Raw genomic sequence first — 23,894 nt, forward strand, 5'->3', positions numbered from 1 at the left:
TTAAAGCTGTGGAGCTTTCGAATATAGCTTAATTCGCGCGGAAACCCTAGAGTAGAAATAGACACTGCTCCAAGAAGCTTTGCCGAGCTTCAACACAACATGTTGCATGGGGTTTCGGTTGGAATGCGGCAGGCAGGAACCCCATCAGTCAGGCGGAAGCCTCAGCGACATCGCCAGCAGCAGTTTCAGTGACTCTTCCACACGCAACGGGCCAGTCGGAGGCGACGCTTGACGACGCGGACCCAGCTCGGACGCCGACTCAGACTCAGATACGGCTCTGCTTCTGCTCTACGCTCAACGCTTCACTCTACACTCAATCTGCTTCCCCCCATCCAGTCACTCAGTGTCGTCTATCTGTCGGTTCGTTGTGTGTTTGCCAAGTTTACACTTTCCGACAAAAGCGAATGGCAAAAGCAATCAGCAAACACCAAGACAGAGTCCCATAGGCCCAGTCAAGGTGTGTTAATATAAGGTGAGGCGAGGCATTTACGATCCTCGAATCACGTATGCCACTATAATTAGAGACCTCTCTGGGAATGCTGCACCTTTTAGAAACACACTTTTTTACCGACCGCGTGTTGTTGCTGCTGCTGCTGTCGCCGCGTTAAAGTCTATACCACCCACCACCCACGGATGTTCTAACGGCAGAGTGCTTTATTGCTGTGTGTGTGTGTGAGATGGGAAATTTGTGTTTTGTTTTGTTTTACCATTTCTCTCCCACTCATCAATCTCTCTGCATTTCTCTCTTCCTTTTTTTATTGTTTTTTTTGTGCTTGCGTGCAAAATTTTTGTTGGTCTCAAAAGTTAAAAAAAATTTTACGTGAAATGTAAGTAAAATAAAAATCAAAGAGAACCTTGAAATGTCCCAAAAAGAAAGCAATCAAAAAATAACCGAAAAAGAGAGAATAGCAGTAAAAGGAAACGTTAGGGAAAATCAATGCGCGTTTGCGTGAGATTGTGTGTGTGTCTCGTCCTGTGTGTGTGTGTGTTTGTGTGTAAGCGTGTAAGTGTGTGAAAATCCATAAAGCGTGCTGCGGCGTAAAGTGAAACTCGAACTTGTCGGCAGGCTGCCACTGTCGCCCCGCTCCACACGCCACCACTTCCTTGAGCCTTGCGGAAAATGCCATTGTGTGCAACATTTCTCTTTTTTGGCAACGGCAATTCCTGCAAAAGCCTCCTCTCAGCCGCAGCAGCAGCAGCATCGTCATCAGAAAAGGAAGCATGAGAGAAGCCAACGGTAAACAAGGAACCCGTTAAACAGCTGATACCCTTTCAGACTGCAGGCCAGAGCGAGACAAACACACGCATCCACTCACACACATACACTGTAAAAACAGCGACAGAGAAGAGGTGCCTGCCAAAAACTATCTGTCGACACGAGAAGCCAGGTTGCATAGTGGAACAAATTTGCATGAGGCTGAGCAAACAATAAAGAAGAAAATAAAGGGGGAATTCAATTCGATTAGTTATATAGTTTATAAATATAATTGATAGGGGAAACACTTGGTGTCTGAACCGCTCTAATTCTTTTCCAATAATCATCATCTATCACACACACAGTTACACACAAGTGGTGCAAAAAGCAGTGGCTTCAGCCTGAAAGCATTGTGCAGCTCCCACACGCCGCCGCCAAGTTCAAAATCAACGCCTGACAATGACAGCTGCGTCGACGTGGCTGCGCCCACTAGGCCAAGCAGAGACTGAGGCAGAGACCGAGCCAGCTGCAGCACCAGCATCATCTGTACTGGCAGCAGAAGCGACTCCAATCAAAACAACAAGAGCAACAAGGATAGCTCCAACTATTACAAAAGCGGCAACAAGAGAGAAAAGCAGCAGAACAATCAATGGGCTCGACACGACAAGGCGAAGTCGTCAACGAGGCTGCACCCAATGGACGGTGGTGGGAGCGGGTATAGGCGTCAGCCTATGCCTGGGAGAGAGGACGATGCCAACGGTGACGTCGCTGTGGCTGCTGCCATCGAATGCGACATCTTGGCTGCTGTTGGCCCTCCTCTGCCTGCTCGGCTGCCTCTGCCCCTTCACAGGTAATTAGCCGCCACTCGTTTTTGCCCCATATATTTCATATACCCTATGCATGTGGTATTCCGATTTTGACCAAATATTTTCCACGATATAAGGGGGAAGCCTCTCCCAACCAGCCTTCAACTTAATTTTATCGAGACGTGATGACATCAGAGAAAAAGTTTTTCTGAAGATACCATATGAACGAGAGTATAGAAAGATTCGTGGCCCTTAAAACGGAAAGCATTTCTTAGTTATTGCACACGAAACTAGAAGATTTTAAAGTGGATGTGTGTAAAGCCCAGAAGAAAGCATTTCCGACCGCATGATGTATATATATTCTTAATCAGCATGTTTAGCCTATGTCTGTCCAACAGTGTCGTTTGACGCCTAGTTTTCAAAGACTATTAGAGATAGAGTATACAAATTTTGTATTCAAAATCCTATAATATCAGACTGAATCAAGTTTTTTTCAAAATTTTGCCACGCTGCTTTTCCCCTCCACGAAGGAAGAAAATGAGGCATACAAAATTTTGAATATACGAGTAAATTGACCTTATCTACCAGAATGCTGAATCAGGATCAGATCGGACTATAATTATGGCCACTCGCAGTGTGCAGCGAGGTTTATCGGCTGCAGTGGGTGTCGGAATAAAAAGAAGCGACAGATGTCAACAACAAAATTGTAATTGTAAATTGAATATATCAAAATCTGCCAAGCGATTCGATCGATTTTTATAAAAAATTTGTTGTCAGAAAATGAATTTGTCCCTTTTACAAATCGCGAAATAGCGAAAACATAAATAATAAGCTCACATACATATATACTGAATAAGAACCGGGTATAAAGTAGAGCCGCGGCCTTTGCCGCCACTCACAACGTTACCGCTCGTTTTTCTATCTTTCCCACACTCTCGGGTGGTTCGTGAGGGGGGGTGGGAATAATGGGCATCGAGAAAAAAACTCAATTTGCAAACATTTCTTTTCCCATAGCGTATACGCACACACTCAACTGTTTGTTTGTTCTTGAACGTGTGCGTGCGTGTGTGCACATTGATTGGCGTTCATTTGCATGCTCCTATTCTCTTGCCACTTTTTCCTGTCACAACCTTTATCGAACCAACCAACCAATTGCATGAGGGAGCGGGGGCAACAACATTTTTTGATCTGGCTGATTATCCCCAGAATTACTTTCACGTCACCCACGCTTTAGACCCTTATGTTCGAAGGCGCACACTATGTAAAGATTTTGTCAGGAATTCTGTACCCACCCTCGGAGGATATTTTCCGCACTTTTTTCTCCCACTGCCTGTCCAACATTTGGCAGCCTGTCGGTGACTGTTTTTTTGCTACTTGCTACTTGGATAGTGGTCAACTCTACATCAAAAAGAAAAGTAGGTTAGGGGGCAGGTAGCAGTGAGTCGGCAATAAAATTATGACAGTAAATCCAATTTTGCCAAGGTGAACGACGCTGGAACTGAGATGCCATCTTTGTGTAAATATACCTTTATTTGGAGACGCCGTTTTCGTTTTCATTTTGATTTCTGATGATCGACATGAAGATCCTTCACTTAAACCACTGATCGGCACAACCCAAGCATGTAGGCATAGGAAAGTGATTGATTCAAGAAGCTTTTGTCTGGAAAGTATTTTCCAGTGCGCACTGTAGCACTGTGTACTCAATCAAAATTGATGATCCTGTTTTCGTTTTTATGTGCCAGCCAGTGCCGAGTCAGGGCAATTGAGCGAATGAGAAAACAATTACAGCGGGCTGCCTGACGAGTGTTAAACGGCTAAGGTAAAATCTGGCGGAGTGAGGTTTGGGGTAAGTTGTGTGTTTGAGCTTGGTTGTTAGATATTGGATATTGTATACAGCCTTGACTTTGCACATGCAATGCAGTGCACCCCACATCTGACCTTTCTCAAACCCTTCCTCGTAAAGGACTTTCCGTGCTTTAATATCCCAAAATCAGAACATTTGTAATATCGCAACAGATTCCCACACCAAAGCAGCAGTTATACCTGTGCACAGCTGTGGCGAAGGCAGTTCCCTTGTCTGCCTGAGGCACTTTGTAGCCTGCTTACCGGCGCCTCGAGCTAATTAATTTCGCTCTAAGTTCGTGGGTTGTCAGCGCTAAGCGCAGGCTTACATAAAGTGGCCCCAGGTCTTGTGTCCCTGTCCAGCGATCGATCGATTGGGTTTCATCTAATTACTCGTACAATGGTTCCGGGTCTGGGTGGTCTCTTTTCGTGCTGGGTGGGGATGGTGGTGCGCAATCAATCGACCGTTGAGTGCTGATAGGCTTCAGTCGAGTGTGTCCCTGAATAGGGGTGATTATGCTCAACGATGCAATCGGATGGTCAATCAAATCATTAAGTGTCTAATCCCTGGCCTGCATCAGGGCCACAATCTGTGATGCTAAACATGTTGCTTAGAACCCCTTGCGACACGTGCGCCCAGCCAGTGACAATGTGGAAAGGCTAGACAGAGATGGAGACAAAGACTGTCACAGTGTCCGTGCTAATTACATTGCACCACCATCACATGACACTCATAATGGTTTTATAATCTTTGGTTCCGTTAACAGCTTTCCAAAAGCCATGGCCACAACAAACGTCGACAAGCACTTCCTTCTTTTTTCGCTTTTGCTTACCCAAAGATTTTTTTAGCCTCTTAAAAAAAACGAAAATAAAAAACACTCACTTAGGCGCACACAAACAGAAAAAATGTCTTGTTAGTGTGGGACAGCGAACCGTGGTTCGTTTTATCGAAAATCTTGGCGAAAATTAAAAATTCCAGGCATAAAAATGTTAATGGGAATGGGAAAAAAACTGCGCATTATTTCGATATAAAGATTTATATGTGCTAAAGTAGGGTAGAGTATAGGTTGAAGAACTTGAAGGGCCTTTTTGGGCGCAAAAAGAGGATCTTTAGAGTCGAAAGAAGAGGCAATCATAGAGTCGAATACTCGGTACCACCACAGAGGACGAAAATGCTAATTCTATTGAAGAAAACTACTAAAAACGGTTCTTCTTTTATTCCCGGTAATCAGTCAGAATATATTCGAGCTTATGGTTATATGTAATATATACACACAGTGTATTTTTTTTGGTATCGCTGTTCGCATCGATTTGATGCCGATCGAGAATATATATATGTACTTTATGGGGTCGGAAACGATTCCCACTTCCATCACAAATCTAATATACCCCTATAATCTTTTTGTATCGTGTATTAAAAGGAGGAAAAATACCTTAATAATAAAAATGTTGGTGGAGCATATTCAATGATAGATCTGAGTATACGCCTACATTTTGCAATTTCCGGACGGTCCTCAGTGCGGACACTCATAGGCAAATTTTACCCTTAGTTTTTCGGATGGGGGGGCATGAGCCGTCGGAAGGGTTTTAAGAAGCTTGACGGTCTTCGATAATTTAGGTATTTTTGGCAAAGTCAAAATCCCTTGGCGTTTTTTGTAGGCATCTTCCAGTGATGCCAGCACCGTGGGTCCCAGGTATCTTCGCTGTGCCCGTGAGAGAGCCATGCAGTTGCAGATAAGATGCTCAAGGCATCCAGCTGCCTTTCTTCGTGATAAAAAGTTTGACTGCGGGCGCCGCAGAAAGTCTGTGACCTGTATTCGCAGTATTCCCTTCCCTTTTCTGAGTTCCATTGCGATCCTTGAACATGAATTTCGTACAGCAGATATTGGTACTCCACCTGCTTTCGGTCTGTATACCGGCTTGCTTCTCTAAATCGCTTTGTAGCGTTCTAAGGAAGACAGTCACTTTCTCAGTTCTTCCGTTCGCTCAACTCCCTTCTTAACCAGAAGTGGTTGAGAACCCAATAGATCCACACTGACTTTGTCGTGCTTAGGGTATATAATGCTTCCCTAAAACTGAACTAAAAATAAAATAAAAAGAAAATAAAATAAAAAGACGTTTTAAAAACACCTCTATCATTAGAAATATAACTATTTTGAGTACTATTCAGTAAATATGTCAAATCAATATCTATATTCAAAGTATTGCAATACATTTGGAGAGGACTGTGCCACTGTGCAGCGCTCACTTGTGCGGTGTGTCCGGAACCACAAAAGCAGGCAACCACACTGAGGGAAGGGGAAAAACCTGATGGCTGCACTCAATCAACGATGCCGCCATGACCCTGCCACTTGCCCAAAGTTCCCCACCTGAATCCCCCACTCCACCGCCACCACCACCACTTCGTGTGCCACAACTGCCACCCTTCGCCTGGCCACAATTGTCAGCATTTATGGACGGTTCCGAGGGAACAAACAAGGCTGCAACCAGCAATGGCATTTGATTTAATTTTGTTGTTGCTGTTGTTGCCAGCATTGAAGTGGCTGCAACTTGACTGCTGAAAATCGAAAATGAAATTGAAAATTCTTGAAGAATACTTCTCAGACAGTTCGGAAAAGTTGCCAGTTGAAAACGCCGGGCCGGTTGGCATTTAATTTGGCAGTTAAAAAGGGAAAACTGATTCTTAAGAGGAAACTCTGCAAAGTTCTTGACAAACATTTTTCCTGCAAATCGAAAAGAATTTGAAGAGTATTGAACTTAAAATATAAACCTATCTAAAAAGTTTTTCACTTTATTGGAAAGCGAGTACAACTTGGAATTGAATCGTCATCGATATCGTATTAGTGTTTCCAATCAATCACCATATATCCACCCTACAATTAAATGCAACTCTACAATTGATGACAGAATGAACATATGTAAATTGTTCCATGCCTGCTTTAAAATGTACACCGAAGTCGGTTAGTTGGCGACGCGATGCGATTTTTATATAGATTATATATATATAAATTCAAACACTAATCAAATCACTTTGCTATTGACACGTTAACATCCAGCGAGAGGAAAATGCAGCTTTAATTGGATCGATTTCGACTCCATGTGGGGAAAGCGAAATTAATGCATTTGAATAATTTCATCTGGGCTTGGGGCAAAAATGGATTTTAAGCGAAAAAGCGAAAAATAGAACGAAGCACGCTTCCATTTTGGACGCATTTCGGATGAATCCCTATCCGACCCTCCGCTTGGGCCCCCACCAAAAACTGCTACTCGAGCAGGATGTTGGGGAGCACGATGCAGGGGTGCAGGAGGTGTCAGTGCTGCTTGTAAATGTCACAACAAAAGCTATTTATAAGTAAGCCGCGTCCCTGGCAGCGTAACACCACCACATACCCAGTTCAAGACCACACTGAAACCAAAAGGGAAATCTGAATCTCTGAAATCAGGAATATACATATGTATATGTACATATTAGTACATGCATTCTCGTACATATATGCATATATGTACATAAATAGTAAAGTTCAGGATCTTACCTAAAGTTTATGAAAAATATGAGATACAGTGTAATACGGGGTTTCCGATTGAGAGCCGCTCTCCATCAATAGTTATATTCATGGATAATGTAGTTAAAGGTATTTGAAACCTGACTTAATGACAAATACCTCACATTTAAGATGGTTGCAGTCTGAGCTTTTGAAAGTTTCCGTTCCAGCAATTGTTTTACGGAAATGAGTTTTAATGACAAAAAACCTATCGTGGCACGTATGACCCTTGCCTTTCGCACAGTGTAGCTGCGGGCAGTGCTTGGTCCGAGTGGTGCTTGGGTCAGGTGATGGAAGTGAAAAAGCCTAGCATTAAAAAGTAATAAACATAATTGTGAAATAATGCTGCCTGCCGCAGCTTAAGCTTCAACTTCGGCTCTGCTGCTTTTCTCTTCCTCTGCCTCTGGCTCTGGCTCTGGCTCTGGCTCTGGCTCTGCCTCTGCTTTTGCTTCTGTTTCTGCCCTGCTATGAAATGCAGTTTCCCTGAGCACAAAACGAGCACGAAGGTTAGAAGGGGGCGTGGCGTACTAAACTTTGACACGGGACACAGCTAAATTGTTTGGGCGACAGCTGGCGCGCACAAAAGTCGAGTGCGCTGGGCCTTTAATTATTAAGGCAGCTCTTACACGAAACCAAAATTCCAAGCGATGCGTTGTGTGAATCACATTGTTTGCATTGAGGTGAGTTTTGTTGTCACAGAACACGATAACACTTGGCTTTCGGCAACATCTGGCAATCATACGAAAACTTACCAAGAAATACATGAGATTGCTCCCATTTCACCAATAGAGCCCATATTTTATTGATTTTGTTTCGTTTCGTTTCGTTAAATCGATTCCATACAAGCTCCAAATATATACGCACGATTCTGTTGTTTTCAGCTTCAGTGATCTAGGAGAGGTGGTGGGTATGGGTGTAGGACGGGACAAGCACGTGCACGTGCACGTGCGAAAGCTGGCCGCAATGGCAAAACGTGAGAAGGACCAAACCAGCAGCAGAGGGGGCATGCAGTTGCAGCTGCAACGAGGCGCAGGGCAAACAAATAAAGTGAACAAGCCACTGCAGCATCCGCCCAAATGTCATCTCGGCCCAGCACTCCTCGTGAGCTTCATCCGCCTCCTTTACCACTTTGGCACAAAAGCGAAAAAACGCAGAGAAAAGTAGAAAAGCAGGAAAAGCAGGAAAAGCGAAGGAGAAATAGTGAAAGGGAAAAGTTTACTGCAGCTTGGCGCTGACTCGCACGCGACCCATGCAAGTACGCCGTACGCCCATTTCCCCGAATCTCCGAGTCCTCGTATCCGGTTCTTTGCCCAAATGTGTGTGTGTGTGTGTGTGTGTGTGTGTGTGTTTATGATTGTGTTCGAGCCCCAACATCAGATCCAACCCCAACCGTTCCATGTTGCAGAGCTTTTAAAGCTTCATTCAAAAGTTTCCTGCATCGAACCAAACAACCAGAGCAACACACACACACACGCACATACTCGGTCCCCTGGGTGTGCCCCTTGACCCATTCATCACCCATCGCCATCACCAGCCTGAAACCCATTCCCATTGCCATCTGCTCGTACATCTCCATACCCAACCCCTTGTAGACCTACTGGTTGTCTGGCTCACTCATCGTGTGTTGTCCGTCCAGCTGTGTTTTTGGCCGACTGTCACTCTGTCAGTCTGGTTGCTCCTAGTCCTATGCATGTCCATGCCCATTCCCATGCCCTCGTCTGCCTTTCGACCAGTTCAAGTGCCCGACTGGCATTAGACTTACGTGTCCTTATACGGGTACATACGGGTATACGAGGCCACTTGCTTACTTATGTACGGCTACATATGTATGTATACTTGCATAAATAGTTCACAAAGTTTAAAGGTCTCGCCTATTGGACTGAAAACCCATCGACTTGTGTTGGGACTTGGAACGGGGATTTATATTCCCTTTTCAATTATTCGATAATAACCTTCTTTGAATTAAAATATTACAAACCCTTAAAGATACTATCTTTTTTATTTATCATAAATGCATTTATCATAAAATGCAAGTGTTGGGGAAATCAAAAAACTTTAAAAGAAATGATTGATGAAATTTTATTTACACCTAGAAAATTGCAGTAAATTTTAGGTCCCTCAAGAGGGGATTAATATAGGTGTTTCGATTCCTTATATTCAAAGCCAAGTAATAATAAATTTAAATGGTACAAAAACCGAGGAAAATGCACCTGGCAATAAAATGATGACCAAAAGCCCAATGAAGTTCTTAGAGAGAAAATATTCAAATTTGTGAACTGATTCAAAGGGTAACTACACAAAAGTAATTAATTTATTTAACCCAAGCAGAGGCGAAATCATTACTTTAGTATGTCCATATGTCGCCTTGAGTTATAGAACCGCGAGTTGAGATGGAATAGAATACTAGTATGTTTAGCATCAAATCAAGCTTAAAACTGCGCAAAACACGTATTATCTGGCTGGCGGATCGGACGACTCACGTTGAACCCTGATGGCGCTGAACCGAAAGCCACTTAAATTGATAGTCACTGAACTGGGGGATCAGCCATCAGCCGGGGGCCAAACTAAAGCCGGATTAAAGTGGAGCACTGGCAAATCATTCACCGATCCCAAATTTAATAATCTCATCTACTATCACTAGGCACTCAATTTAATTCTATATTTATTCTATATAATTATATATACTTATGTATACCTATGTATGTGTATCCCATAGATGCTTTGGAGGAGGACTGTGTTGACTTTCAGGGCAATAAGGTCAACCACGGTATGCTGTACGTGCCCGGGCCCGGTGTGTGCAGCCTGTGCGTCTGCTATCACTCCGAACCACTCTGGTGCAAGGCCATCTACTGTGATCCGCCCTACGTAAATTCCCCCTATATCTGTGCCCCCTATACTCTCTGATCGTCTGTTCTGTTCTTTCTGTGTAGTTTTGCAAAAACTTTCGAGTTGGTGAACGTTGCTGTGAATTCGAGTGCCTTGATCCCCCCGGCGAGGATAAGCTGTATCAGGTGGATACCATAACCTTCATTTTATTACAAATTTGTTTTTTAACACTCGATCGATTTACAGGAGCGCATGCGGAAACGGGCTGAGATATTGGCTGGAAACAGCACCGCCACGAACGTGAGGCTGGCCCCGTTGGCCATGTCCTCTATAATGCTCGGATTCCTCGGCAACAGCTTGCTCAACTTATAACTTGAAGAAAAACAGCCAGCGGGCAGCAGCAGCAGATAGAGATTCTGAGTTTTAGCTAAATCAATTTTTAAAAGAACTCCCAAGAATGAACTTGAAGTTCAGATTCCCTCATTTTCGTTGCTCCTAAAAACCTCGTAGAGCTCTCAGACAACTTATTACAATGTAATAGACAAAACCAAACAAGTTATAGAGATAAACATACACATATACTATATACATATATATATATATATTTATATATATGTATATAGGTGTATCCTTATAGATGCACAGAAGTGCCGTCGAGACGTAGGTTTTCAACTTATATCCCCCAGACTTATATAGGTACAATAATAATCATTTTCGGATGCACACCGAGAACCTAACCAAAACCCAACCCTCTTTCATCTCTCCTCGCCCAAAAGCAATTGCAGTGTGATCCAAATCGATAGGTAGAGGCCAGAGCAGAGCAGATTTCTAGCATATAACATAGACATTTACTTATTTACACATTGAAAGGAAGGAAGGAAGGAACACAAAGAAACCAGAACAAACTCATCAAGCGAACGAATAAGACAACCTCTAGTACGTAAGATCCGAATAGTAAGCGAATATATATACCGAGGGATATGGACATGGATATCTATCTATAGTACATATGTATATCGTAAGCATATTGTACATACACATGAGGATATAGCTCTGTGTATCGGAAACGTTGTTGATTAGTGTTTAGCCAACTAAATGGAAAAGGAATCATTGGAAGGGAAGAACCATTTGTTCTTTTTTTATATCATATTGTACTCCTTACATACAGCCATACACATCCCCCCCACCCCCCACTTTTGCGCTTAGAAAACGTATTTTTTTCATCTCGAAATTACAATACTTAGATGTAAAAGAGATTTAGTGGGTAATCCTAATATCTTATTGGAATTTGGTAATGGAATGTTGAAAGTCCACATCTCTAGATGATTTTTCCTACAAAAACTGTAGTTAATTACACATATCTTGGCAACATTTTTTCCAAATATATTAAACAAATCAAAGAGACACCAACCAACACGAACATGAAACACGTCAGAGTGAATGAATCATTATCTTGCATTGGTGCTAATTTTATCGTAGGCTAAAGACACATGGACATACAGACGAGACACAGACCGCAGCACATCACAGCACGTACGTCACACTCAATCACAAATTGAATCAAATTCTATATAAACTTATATCAATTAGCTAATAGGAAGGGAATAAATAGGTAGTAGTACGAATCCTTGCGTTGTGTATAAGAAAAATTGCCCAAGGTAAAGAGCTGTTGAGCGTCCAATAGTAAATCGATAAAATCTATGTATGTATGTATGTATGTATCTATGTATATTTTGTGTTTTCCCATTAATTGGTTTTCTTATTGTTCTAATAAATCAAGTGCATAATCAGAGAAGGCAAAGCTTAATAGATAAGTACTATAGGTAGACAGAACGCCCCTTTCAAATCGAATCCGTATCGAATAGATTTCGTTTCACTCAAACAAATTTGGGCTAAAGACTTTCCAAGCCCACTCCGTCTCTTTCACTTATATATAGCCACTATACGGCTATTCGTACACCTAGGTAATACTTTCTGTACACATAGCTTGTGTTTAAATTTTGAGATATAGCAGGACCAGCAAACAAAACCTTTAATCACCAGCAGAAAAATCTCGAATCGAAGCGGTAATCATAAAATATGTAACCTATTAAAAATCGGGGGAGATACTTACACGTATCTCGTATTATCAAAGCCTTTCAGTTAGTGGAAGGACTACCCGAACGGGATGTAATCGTAGAAGAGCAACAATGGGAAAAACATTAAGAGGAGTACGGCTGTGAAATTTTGTTTGCTTCCAAATGCATAAACACAACTGTAAATAAAAATAAATATATGTATAGACGATATGTGAAGGTATGAAGGTATGATAAAACTACAGTGGAAATAGAAACGAAAATGGAAAAGAATAATTAACTAATCAACTTAATGTACAACTCAATAATGCCACAACATCTGACCAATTATGCAAGCGTATATGATATACTGATATATACACCACAACACATTTACATATATACATATAAAAACTGATCCATACCAGATTTGTATATATATATATATATATAAAATAACTATATATATATATATATATATATATATATATCAATCCAAGTATTTTCTAAGAAAAATTACAAATTTTAATTACGGATAAACCAGAATGAGAACAAGAACGAGAACGGAAAGGACAAGGCGAGCGAATATGAAAGGCGCTTAACAAATTTTAACATAGACTCCAATAAAAAATGCAAATTGGCTTTAATTAACAATAAAACAATTAACAAGCTAATAAATAACTAACGAATCACACCAATATCTAATGAGAATATCTAGACGACATACATATTTGATTACTATTATAATGTTTTTTTTTCACTTTACATAGCAGTGTGTTGTGAAACAACGGCAAGGAAGAAAGGAAGTCAGAAATCAGCTTAAGTCCATGCCATTTCAAGGAAATGTATTTTTTTTACAAATAAAGATAAATACAGGATAGCAGGATATACATTCAGATGTGATCTATTTGGTGCGAAAAGTTGTACCCCGCTAGTAATTGAGAAGTTCTGTCTGTTTTTCCCTCTGAATACCTAGATCTCTTCAAGTCGGAGAGTGAGAATTAAAGACTTTCTTTGGACGCCAGTATTTCAGAAATTTTCCTTTTAGGATTAGATATCCAGCTCCTCGAGGCAAACGCAAGGGCTATTTATTATTATTCAGATATATTAATATAGAACAGGAAATACTTTCAATCTCGTAATCCTTACCAAGAAAAACCAAAAACCAAAATCGAATCGATAACAAAACAACTACCAAGCTTGAAAAAAAACTTTTAAAGTAATCTAAATCAAAGTTCTAACAGAAGATTATAAAGCAAAATCTTTAAAATAATAATAACAATCACCAAAAGATTATGGATAATTTAGCAGAGCAGGTGGAAAATCCAGAATCATGTATGCATACAAATATTCATAAATATTTCCAAAATACAAGAAAAATTTTAACAATAAACAAATATTTTCACAATAGCTTAAACAATCTTAGTGTGTTTTACTATTATTTGGATGTGGCCGGTGTTACGCTTGCCGTCTGGATTTACATAGGTAATATTGTTCGGCGACAAATGAATACAAGGTTTTATTCTATTGCAGGAAAATATTGTATTTTTTATTCACTGTCTATCTTACGAGCGAATTAGAATGGTTGGGAAACTAAATGGAATCTTTAGGGGCCTGTGGCTTGAGGCTACTCCATCTCAATCTTGAGAACTGGTGCGATCATCGTCGAGAATCATATTGAGAATTTCTGTAAAAATTAGACATCTCAACCTATTGTACTACTTTTTCAAAGCAATTAGATAATCTTGGGAAATAAATTAAGTATTCTCATCAAATGTGTCTGCACAAAACTTCATCATACTAGCTACGAACTAATTTCCATACATACATATGTACATAAATTCCGATAGGTTGACTTTACTTGATATTTTGTCTCAATGGAAAAAATTCAATCATTATAGATTTAACGCAAATACTAAAACATTTTAATCAAAACGTGCGCTTTGAAAGTTTTTTACATTTAATGTAAACACTAAAATAATTCTACATTGAACACTTGAACAAAATGTTCAGTGTATCCTACTATTGGTTCTTGGTCGATTGTCCCTAAAAGATCATTCGTCGGTTCTTCTCCTTGATTTAAATTGGTGCTTTTTGCTTTGTGTGCTAAGCTTCGAAAACATTTGACATTTTTTTTGATGCTGCTAAAATTTGCAAGTTTCCTTCCTTCCATTTATCCTATATAGGTATTATCCTCTATCCATCATTGTACAGCCAATTGACTTGGCTAAGTGCTATCAGCCATGATCCGGTTATCATAAATCGTAAAAATGGCGAATTGGCTGTCAAATCGCCAAAGAGCATCCTCCGCTTTTCGTAAATCGTAAGATTCTTAACTTTTACGAGCGATTACGATTTCAAAAATGAATTGCACATAGCACATATGTATGTATATACAAAATGATATGAACTGGAAAAAATAGAGTCATATTTCCTGATGTTTTAAGGTTATATTTATGTCATTGGAAATTTATATTCGTATACGTATTGTCGGTACAGCAGTTGATGCAGCCGAAAATTTGAAATAAATTGGTTTAAATTGTAAAGAAAATGAATGAAGTCGCTACCCTTTAAGATCTACCGCCTAACATAGTTACATAAGAATTGTAAGTTCCCGTTGACATATTCATGTATGTACTATCGATATCAATAGTTGGCATTACAGGTTACAGATCTCGCACAGTGGCACGTCAGCCGAAAAGAGGTGGTAAAGACTAAAAAAATAGATATTTGTATATTTAAGGAAAATATTAAAAAACAAGAAGGACGGACAGACAGACAGACTGTATCGACTCGGCTATTGATACTGATCATCAATATATGTATATACTTTATGGGGTCGGAAACACTTCCTTCTGAGCGTTACACACATCCACTTTCCCCACAAATCGAATATACACCTATACTCATTTTTAGTATTGGGTATAAAAAGAACAGCGAAGAGGTTTGAATATCCTTCACATGCTGCCTATGTTCCAAATAAGTGAACAGCTCTCCTTTTCGACTTGACTTACATTTGATGCAATACAAATGTTGGATGATCTCCTTGTTTTGTTGATTAGCGTCTGTTGGTCTGTTGGTTGAACGTGGCTTGGATTGCGATGGTTTGCCTTCAACCCTATCGTTTCTATGGCAACAGTTTTGACTATATAGTTCCCCAAACGGCAATATGGTGAAAATACGTCAAGAGAAAAACAGCAGTTACTGTCGGCACCCGACCCTAATCTCATTTCTATCCATATTCAAGGAATGGACTCGTATTCCTAAGCCAAACCCTGGCCGATCTGTTGTATCTGTGGGAAGCTGAATGTGGGTTTTTCTTCTGTCTTTTTTCTCTTTTTCCTCCTTTAAGATATCTCTACTTTTCACAGGCCCTTGCTAAGCGCTTTCCCCCACCTCCCTTCCAATAAAACTCGCACAGAACGCCAGACATATATTTGACACACTTTCCAGTGATATTTTATATTTTTTTTAGCAGATAGCCAAAAAAATTGTTTAGGAATTGTTGTAAAAAAAAAGAATACTTACGCATTATAATAAATATATAAATATATAATATAATCATTCATTTGCGTGTGTACTGGAACCATTGTTAAATTTTTTAAACACTAGTGCTAGAAGCTGTACAGAAATTGGATGAGTTTTGAAGAGTGGAAATACTTATGCACCAAGCGAGTCAATTATTTGAAATTTAAGCATTTAAACATATTTAATGTCCAACTCAGTTTTGCAAAAAAGATGCCTTAAAGATGCATTAGCTTAATTCTATGTTTAAATAGTTACATCCTATGCATATCCGCATGCAATTAATTTTAGTTCAGGTGATCGATCGCCTATGCTGTGTCGGTGTTGAATGATTAACAATTTTCAAATAAATAAACGTAAGCCTAGAAGTTTAATCTGCGGATAACTATCGGTATCTGTACTCTTGATATATAATAGTACGATTTGAAGTCAATATAGCCTAATATTTAGATCTCTGGAAATCTGTACAAATGATAAGAGACGTTGCTGTCCTGGTTCAAAGTCTATGCTCTATAATATACAGGGGTCGACAGCCCTGCAGATTTTTTTTGCTGATATTGGCGGAGGAAATTGTTGGACCGTGTGGTTGGCTGCTGCTCCGCCTTCTCCTCCACTGCTACACCCACCGGTGATCGTATCCTATCCCAGTTTACTGTAACAAATCCCTCTATTGCCACGATCCGTACGTCAGCCGGAGATGGAGAAGCGAAAATGGTGGCGGGGATGTCGAGTAGGAGGGCATGGGAATCCCCTCGTCATCGGCATAGGCTGGAGCATCAGGCCGATGCTGATATTATTGAGCTCCTCCCGCTGCCGTCGCCTCCTTGACTTCGCCAGAGCCCGGCGCTGGCACCACCTCCTTCATGGACTCCACCTTGGCCACAATCTTGAGGGCGGGACCCAGCTTCATCCCCATGGCATTTACCAGGTGATTCTCCTTTAGCAGCAGCAGCGCCTGACCGTCGATCTCCTGCTGGACAAAGTCATCCACATAGTCTTGGCAGCCGGGCAGGTTCCGTATGAAGTCAGCGACCTCCTCCACGCTCCAGTTGCAAATGGGCGAACGCTCGCCTGCGGTCGAGGAGGATGTTGGTGTTGGTACAGGTGGCTGGGGCGCCACTGCTGCCGCAGGTGGGGTGGGAGCTGGAGACGGAGCCGCAGGCAGGGCCACAGGAGTGGGGACTGCGAGTGCGACTGCAACTAAGGGAGGAACTGGAACGGGGGTGGCTGCCATGACCGGCAGGACAGGAAGAGACACCAGTGGCCCCTCCGTGGTGGTCGACATCGGAATCGGATCGGGCTGCAGCGCCTGCAAGGCGTCGGTCTGCATCTGCATTTTCTCCTCGGCCATAGCCTCGTCCAGTTTGTCCACCAGAGCCATGGCATCCACTCCCACAATTCCTCCCATTTCCATATCCATTCCCATTCCATTGTTCTCTCCCAGTCCGCCTCCAGCTGCAGCTGCAGCTCCAATGCCTGCAACGCAAGTCTTCGCCTGCCTAGCGCATCCTGGGGAGCAGAAGCGCTTCCGTTTGAGCTTCGCCTTGTGCTCCAGCTTGCCACAATGCTCGCAGGCCACCATGTCCGTGGGTAGACCCGCTGCATTAGCAGCTGCTGTTTGGGTTTTGGTTGTGGTTGGCGTTGCAGTGGCTATTCCGCACAGCTTCGCGTCCTCCTGCATGGCAGTCTTTTTCTCTGTCGGAAGAAGAGCAGAAAAGGGATTAGTATCAGAAACAAAGGAGGGAGGGAGGGAAGAGACTCACTTGGCGGCTCGTCGCTGGTGTCCTTGTCTGCGTAGCGCTGCCTCGTTACAGGAAAGGGCTCGTTGGCCTCTTGGATGATGAATCCGTCGATGACATGAGTGAGCACATTAGGCTTAATCATGGCTTTCGGCAGATCTTTCCCCGCCGCGTTGCTGTTCCCATTGCTGATGCTCGTTGTGGTTGTAGGTGTAGTCGTGCTGCTGCTCGTGGTGGTGGTAGTGGTCGCAGTGGTACTCGCTGCCCTGGCCATGGTGGCTATCCCAATCCCGTTCCCTACTATCGTCGTTGTCGGCGTTGAAGGTGCGCTGGTGGTGCTGATGGCTGTGCTCGCTCCGCCCTTGCCCTCATCCTTCCCACTGTGCGTGGGGGTGGAGGAGCTAGTGGTGCTGCAGCTACTCGTGGGCAGCACCACATTGCTCTGCCTTGTAGTGGGCGTGCTGATGGTGGGCCTCGTAGGCGTGGTGGGGGTCGTGCTGTTGCTGTGAGACGCCTCCGGGGCCTCTCCATTTACCCTCGAGTCGCTGGTTGAGCTACTAGCCTCCGCGGAGGCACTGGCGCTTCCAACGGACCTGGGGGTGGTGTTGACGGAGGATGGGTGGTGATCCTGGCCAACGGCACTGTTGTTTAGAGGGGACCCAATGGGCACCAGGGTGGCGGAGGGGGTGGGCATCTTCAGCGTCGCCTCCTTGGTGGGTGTCGCCGGATGATTGGCTCCACTGGCAGCGCTGAACGCGACCAGTGTTGCAGGAGATGGTGTCACTGCACTGCTGGTGACAGGCCCAACCGTGGCGTTCATCATGGACGTCATAGCCATGATGGGGTTCGTGGCGGGTGAGGACGATGCAGCCGCCAGAGCGGGTGGTCCCTGCTGCTGCTGTTGCTGTGTGGCTGCTGCAATGCTGGCTGAGATTAACTGATGTTGCTGCTGCTGCTGCTGCTGCAGCTGGGCTTGGTGGAGGCTGGCTGCCATTGTGCTGCTTGTGACCAGAGGTCCCGTTGTGTGGTTTGTTATAGTCACCACGCTGCTGGTGGGCAGGGAGGAGCTGCTGCTCGTCGACTTGGCCGTCTGGAAGATAGCGCCGGAGGTGGAGGCGGAGAGAGCGGCCTGGAGGGCACTCGAGGTGGCTATTCCTGCGGGCGTCGTGGTCGTGGACACCGAGAAGGGGACGCTGCTCAGCTGCAATTGTCCTGGCTGCGTCTGCTGCTGCTGCTGTTGCTGTTGCTGTGGCTGCTGCTGTTGACCCGCCCCAGCCGCCTGCTGTACCACAATTTGTTGGATTATGTTCTGCTGCTGCTGCTCCCGCTGTTGTTGCTGCTGTTGCTGTTGCTGCTGGGCCTGTGCCTGTGCCTGAGCTTGAACCTGAGCTTGCACTTGGGCCTGCGCCTGCTGCTGGAGCTGCTGCTGCAGCAGTTGGTTGTGGAGCTGCTGCTGCTGCTGCTGCTGTTGGTGGGAGGTGATGAAGGTGTTTGGCGCCACCTGCAGTATCTGCTGCGCCAATGCCTGCTGCTGCTGCTGCTGTTGCTGAGCCTGAACCTGAGCTTGGGCCTGAGCCTGTGCCACCTGTTGCCGCTGATCCTGCTGCTGCTGTTGTTGTTGCTGCTGCTGGGCGACTTGTTGCTGTTGCTGTTGCTGCTGCTGTTGGGCTGCTGCCTGCTGTTGGATCTGGATGGCGGCTATCTGCTGTTGGAACATTTGCTGCTGTAGGAACTGCTGCTTGTGCATAAGCTGCAGCTGCTGTTGCTGTTGTTGCTGCTTGTCCACTCCGGCCGCTGTTGCTGCATGCAGGGTCTGACCATTTTGCAGGGTTATGGGCGTGCCCGTGCTCATGACGACCATCCTGAAAAGGGAAAAATAGCAAAGGGAATAATATGGTTGACTCTAAGGCCGACTGCGTCTATGTCACTCACTTGTTTCCCGCTGTGGTGACCACCTGGTGGAGGTTCGCCTGCTGTTGGTGCTGCTGGTGCTGCTGCTGGATGGCAGCCATGTGTTGCCCCACTGACTTGCTCTGCACCGCACCAACCGCCACCACCTGCCCGTTCTCCGTCTTGAGGGCCGGCAACGCCGGACGGACAGGCTGCTGCTTGTTCCGCATCTTGGCCTTGAGCAGGTTCTGGTTTTGCGCCGTCTGCGTGGACACGGAGCTGGCCGGGCGCACCTGGGTTCCGTTGTGGGGCATAATCGGCGCTCCAGGCCGCTGAAGGGCCGTCAGCTGCTGCTGCTGCTGCTGCTGCAATTGAGCTGTGGCTACCGCTAGCTGTTGCTGTTGTTGCTGCTGCTGCTGCGCCTGGCAATTGGCCGCCGCCTGCTGCTGCTGCTGCTGTTGTTGCTGCTGCTGTTGCTGCTGTTGTTGTTGCTGCTGTTGCTGCTGCTGTTGTTGCTGCTGTTGTTGCTGCTGTTGCTGCTGTTGCTTGGTGGCCAGAGCTTCCAGTTGGGTGCGAGGCTTGGTCGGTGTCTGGGTTACATTGCACTGGATGATCTCTGTGGAAAGAGGAGGAAGAAAATCGGAATAAGCTCTGGATCACGGATAGCAGATTGCATTAGCGGATGCGGCCACTTACGGTTCTGCTGCGTCTGGAGTGTCTGCGTGGTTGGCTGCTGCTGGATAAACATGCCCTGAGTGCCGTCCGGCGGGCCCCGCAGTATAATAGAGTTCGAGCCGAAGGGCGGCAGGCTGTTCTGCCAGAACCAGGAACCCAGCATCTGCTGCCCCTGGCCCGCGCCAGTCCCGCCCAGCGGATTCAGCAGCTGCCCGCCCACGCCCACACCCACTCCTACGCCGGGCAATGTCGACTGCGAGACCTGGACACACTGTTGGGTGGTGGTCTGTTGTTGCTGTTGCTGCTGCGCCTGTGCCCCGCCAGCGCCTGCCGAGGCTGCCTGCACCGTGTTGGTGGTGGTCGTCACCTTCTGGACCACCTTCTGTGCCTGCATCTTGCCCTGGGCATCAGCTCCCACTCCCACACCCGCCTTGGCCATGGCCACCGCCTGCTGAGCCGCTGTCAGCTGCTGCTGCTGCTGAGCGTTGAGCTGTTGCTGTTGCTGCTGCTGCTGTTGCTGGGCGACCATCGACTGAAGAATGCTCTGCTGCTGCTGCGGCGAGTGGGAGATGACGTTGACGGGTGAGATGAGCAACGTCTGCGGGGACTGGCTGGAGGGGATGGCGTAGGTGCCGCCTGCGAACCCGCCCTGCCCACCGATCATCTGCTTGGCGTTCTGTGTGGTAGTGGTGATCATCTGGGGGGTGTTACCCTGGAACGGCTTCCCGGCGGTGATCACTTGTATGGGCTGCTGGCCGATGCCCGCGGAGTGCAGCAGGTTGCCGGAGATCATCATTGGCGGGTAGATAAACCCCGTCGAAGGCTGCATCAGCTGCACCGTCCGACCCTGTGACCAGTCACCAGTCACTCCGCCGGAGGCTGCCGCCAGCTGCATCGGCGACATCGTACTAATGGCCGTCGAGTGCTGTTGCTGTTGCTGTCCCTGCTGGTTCGCCGGACTGGGTGCGCCTCCGCCCTGGCTCCCTGCCCCACCACCCGCAGAACCGTTTCCTCCGGCTGCATCGGCTGCCGCCGCCGTCAGCTGCTGGAGCTGTTGGAGCTGCAACTGGCTTGCCTGGCTGGCGTCCAGCAAACCCGTCGCATGCTTCAGTTCTGTGGTGGTGGTGCCCGCCGTGTGCGTGGGGAACTCCTGCTTAACCTGGATGGCATACGGATTGCTCGCGTAGAACTGCTGCAGCTGCTCCGGTGAGATCTGCAGGGGCACCGATGTGGCGGACGCCACCTGTTGGGCGGGGCTCTGTGACTTCTCCATGATATGAGTGCTGCCGCTGTGTCCCGCTGAGTGCTGTGGGGTACTGTTGGCAGTGCGGGTCCGACGTGTAGTGTGGGGTGTCCCGGCTCCTCCTCCTTCTCCGTTTTCGTTTCCGTTTCCCTTCCTCTTTTTTGTGATTGGGGCTGTCTGCTGCTGCTGGGACAAGTCCTGGGAATCGTCAAAGCTGATGCCCGCCTTCTGGGCAAGAGTCTCCAAGCACTGAAGCGGTCGCTGGTGCTCCTTTGGGATCTGCGGCTTCTCGCTGATGTTCGATGTGTCCTTGAGGGGTAGCGTAGTGGCTCCTCTTGACTGTGAGGAAGATGCTGTTTGCGTGTCCGCTCTGAGGAAGGAAACGAGCACACAAAGTTAGTAAACAACAAAAAAATGAAAAACACATACACTCAGATAGACACAAACACACAGAGATACAGATACACACTTTGAACGGGTACGACGGCGCGGGGCATGCTTCATCTTGGGGTATAATCTCTCTTTTTCCCCCAAAAAAGCTCACAAAATACAATGTGAAATGCAAACAGGTTGGCAGCCCCAACAGCAGTGGTTGCAGAGAGAGCGGGAGAGCAGAAAACCGCAATGCACGCGGGGCGGCAGTGCGAATGAATGAAACGGAATGAAGTCAGTGCCAATTGTGTCAGACAAGGAGAGACTGACAAATGCATTTCAACGAAAACGAAAACAGAGCGAAAGCAAACCAAAGAATACAAAAAATTGTGAGACCAACGCAATTACGGAGATCATTCACACACACATATGCATATAAACACCGGCAGGGAAGGAGTCTCGTTTGATTAACCCTTGAACGACCATGGCTTGATGCCCGGTTGGGCTTCCAACTATTTTGACCTATTTAAATGCACTTTCCACCCACAGACACACAATTGCAGTCATCCGATACCAGTGTGCGGCCACAAGAGGTCACTAGGCGGCACACATACGCACACACACACAACACCCCACCCAGAGGGATACCTTCTATTTATAGGTAGGAGTCGCCTGCATCTCGCTCTTATGAAAATTGGCAACATGCTGCACTTTTGCGCCAGGCAAACAGATTTAGAGGGATCGAGGCAAAGCGAGAAAGAGAGAGAAAGCATGTATCTAGGAGTGGGTGTAGAGTATTAAACAGAGGAAGATAGCCTGAAAGATAGAAAGAGATCTGGTATTGCAATTACATTCTACATTTCCGACCGGTAAACAGTCAAAAAAAATTTTGCAATGCAGCTGTGGCCTTCGAATAATTCAAAATCGAATCACTAAATGATTCGGGATATGGATTTGGATTGCATTCAATGTTTGATTTGGAGGCGGGGTTCTCTGAATACAACCTTTCCCATTGCCAAAATGTTGACAGTTTCTGCTTCCGACCCCAGTTGCGGTGCTGGCTCCAACCCCCGATCCTAAGTCTGGCCAATTTTTTCGGAGAAAGAGATGTTCCCTTTCCACCACTATTTCCCCTCTAGTCGGGCGCACGAAAACAAAGAAACAAAAAAAAAGAATAGCATAAGGGTTTGGGTTGAGGGTTGCCCTTGGCATTCGGGGTGGGTGGGTGTTTGCGGGCCTAGCAGGGTAGATTCTCTTTCCCAGGGTTGCTGCTGCTGTTGGAGATGGAGTCGAATCGAATCGCACGCGGAATCATCGGACTCGGGGGCGAGACGCTCTGCCAGACACAGCATCTTCAACGGTGGCAGACTGCGGCATGTGGCATGGGGCAAACGGCAAACTTCCAGCTCAAAGACTGGTTTTTGTTAGTCCATGTGAGTGTGTGAGTAGCGTTCTTGTGTAGATTTGTGTGTCTGCCACAGCTCTTACAACAATTCAGTTGCCAGTAGGGGAACTGCCAGTGACATTGGCAAGGGGAATAATAACAATGCGGGGGAAAAAAACAGAAACAGAGCATGCGCGTCAGAGAAGACTGCGTCGCCTCGTACACGATGCACTCTAAAGTGTTACTTCTGCTCCTTCTCACAGTTTTCCCCCTTTTTTTTTGTCAAGTGTATTCAATATGTTAGGGGTCCAGTGGCAACGGGCCAGAGTTAGGGGCACCTGTGCACGCGATCTTACATAAAAAATATAACGGCGACAACCCTAGACGCCGCTCAGCATTAATGAGATTGTTGTTTTTATTCCACGGCTACACTCTCACAATACACTTTCCCGCTGTCTGTATACGTCGGCAGCGACGCGTCGCCTGCACACACATTTGTTTCGCGACATCATGGGTTTTCTTTTGTTTTGTTGCCTTAGCATTCACTTCTTCTTAGCCACACACTAGTTCTGCGTTGCATTATAAAAAATTTAAAAAAGTATCGTTATTATAAATGGAACGGCATACAGCAACAGCGTACTCGTATTCCCGTGATTGCGCGCGGAGTCGAGGCACAGACCGAATACCGAATACCGAATACCGAACTCTGCCAAGTGGATTTTAGGACTGAGACGCGCGCAGACGATAGCGGGAACACACGGTAGCAGCAGCAGCAGCAGCAGCGGCAGTGGCAGCGGCAGC

The 23,894-nt window shown here is 45.5% G+C and overlaps 2 protein-coding genes across 3 annotated transcripts; one reads left to right on the plus strand and one right to left on the minus strand.

Moving 5' to 3' along the window:
• The first annotated feature begins 166 nt into the window (after positions 1-166).
• On the plus strand, positions 167-12,549 carry LOC4814258 (uncharacterized). Of its 2 annotated transcripts, none has more exons than XM_015186809.2 (5): positions 167-472; positions 1,561-2,045; positions 10,102-10,250; positions 10,316-10,396; positions 10,458-12,549. In XM_015186809.2, the coding sequence occupies exons 2-5, from the start codon at positions 1,655-1,657 to the stop codon at positions 10,581-10,583; spliced, it is 747 nt and encodes a 248-aa protein (XP_015042295.1). In that variant the 5' UTR covers positions 167-472; positions 1,561-1,654; the 3' UTR covers positions 10,584-12,549. The 2 variants fall into 2 exon arrangements, with proteins under 2 accessions (XP_015042295.1, XP_015042297.1); XM_015186811.2 differs by having other exon boundaries at positions 167-457.
• A 3,150-nt stretch (positions 12,550-15,699) lies between these two features.
• On the minus strand, positions 15,700-22,855 carry LOC6901107 (polyhomeotic-proximal chromatin protein-like). The gene is made up of 5 exons (XM_033381933.1): positions 21,807-22,855; positions 20,116-21,707; positions 19,462-20,035; positions 17,554-19,391; positions 15,700-17,485 (listed from the first exon to the last, which is right to left on the minus strand). Exons 1-5 carry the CDS (start codon positions 21,839-21,841, stop codon positions 16,584-16,586), a joined length of 4,941 nt encoding a protein of 1,646 aa, XP_033237824.1. The 5' UTR covers positions 21,842-22,855; the 3' UTR covers positions 15,700-16,583.
• Positions 22,856-23,894: the final 1,039 nt, after the last annotated feature.

The sequence above is a fragment of the Drosophila pseudoobscura genome, chromosome X (assembly GCF_009870125.1).
Source record: "Drosophila pseudoobscura strain MV-25-SWS-2005 chromosome X, UCI_Dpse_MV25, whole genome shotgun sequence".
In the NCBI taxonomy this organism is placed as follows: Eukaryota; Metazoa; Arthropoda; class Insecta; order Diptera; family Drosophilidae; genus Drosophila; species Drosophila pseudoobscura.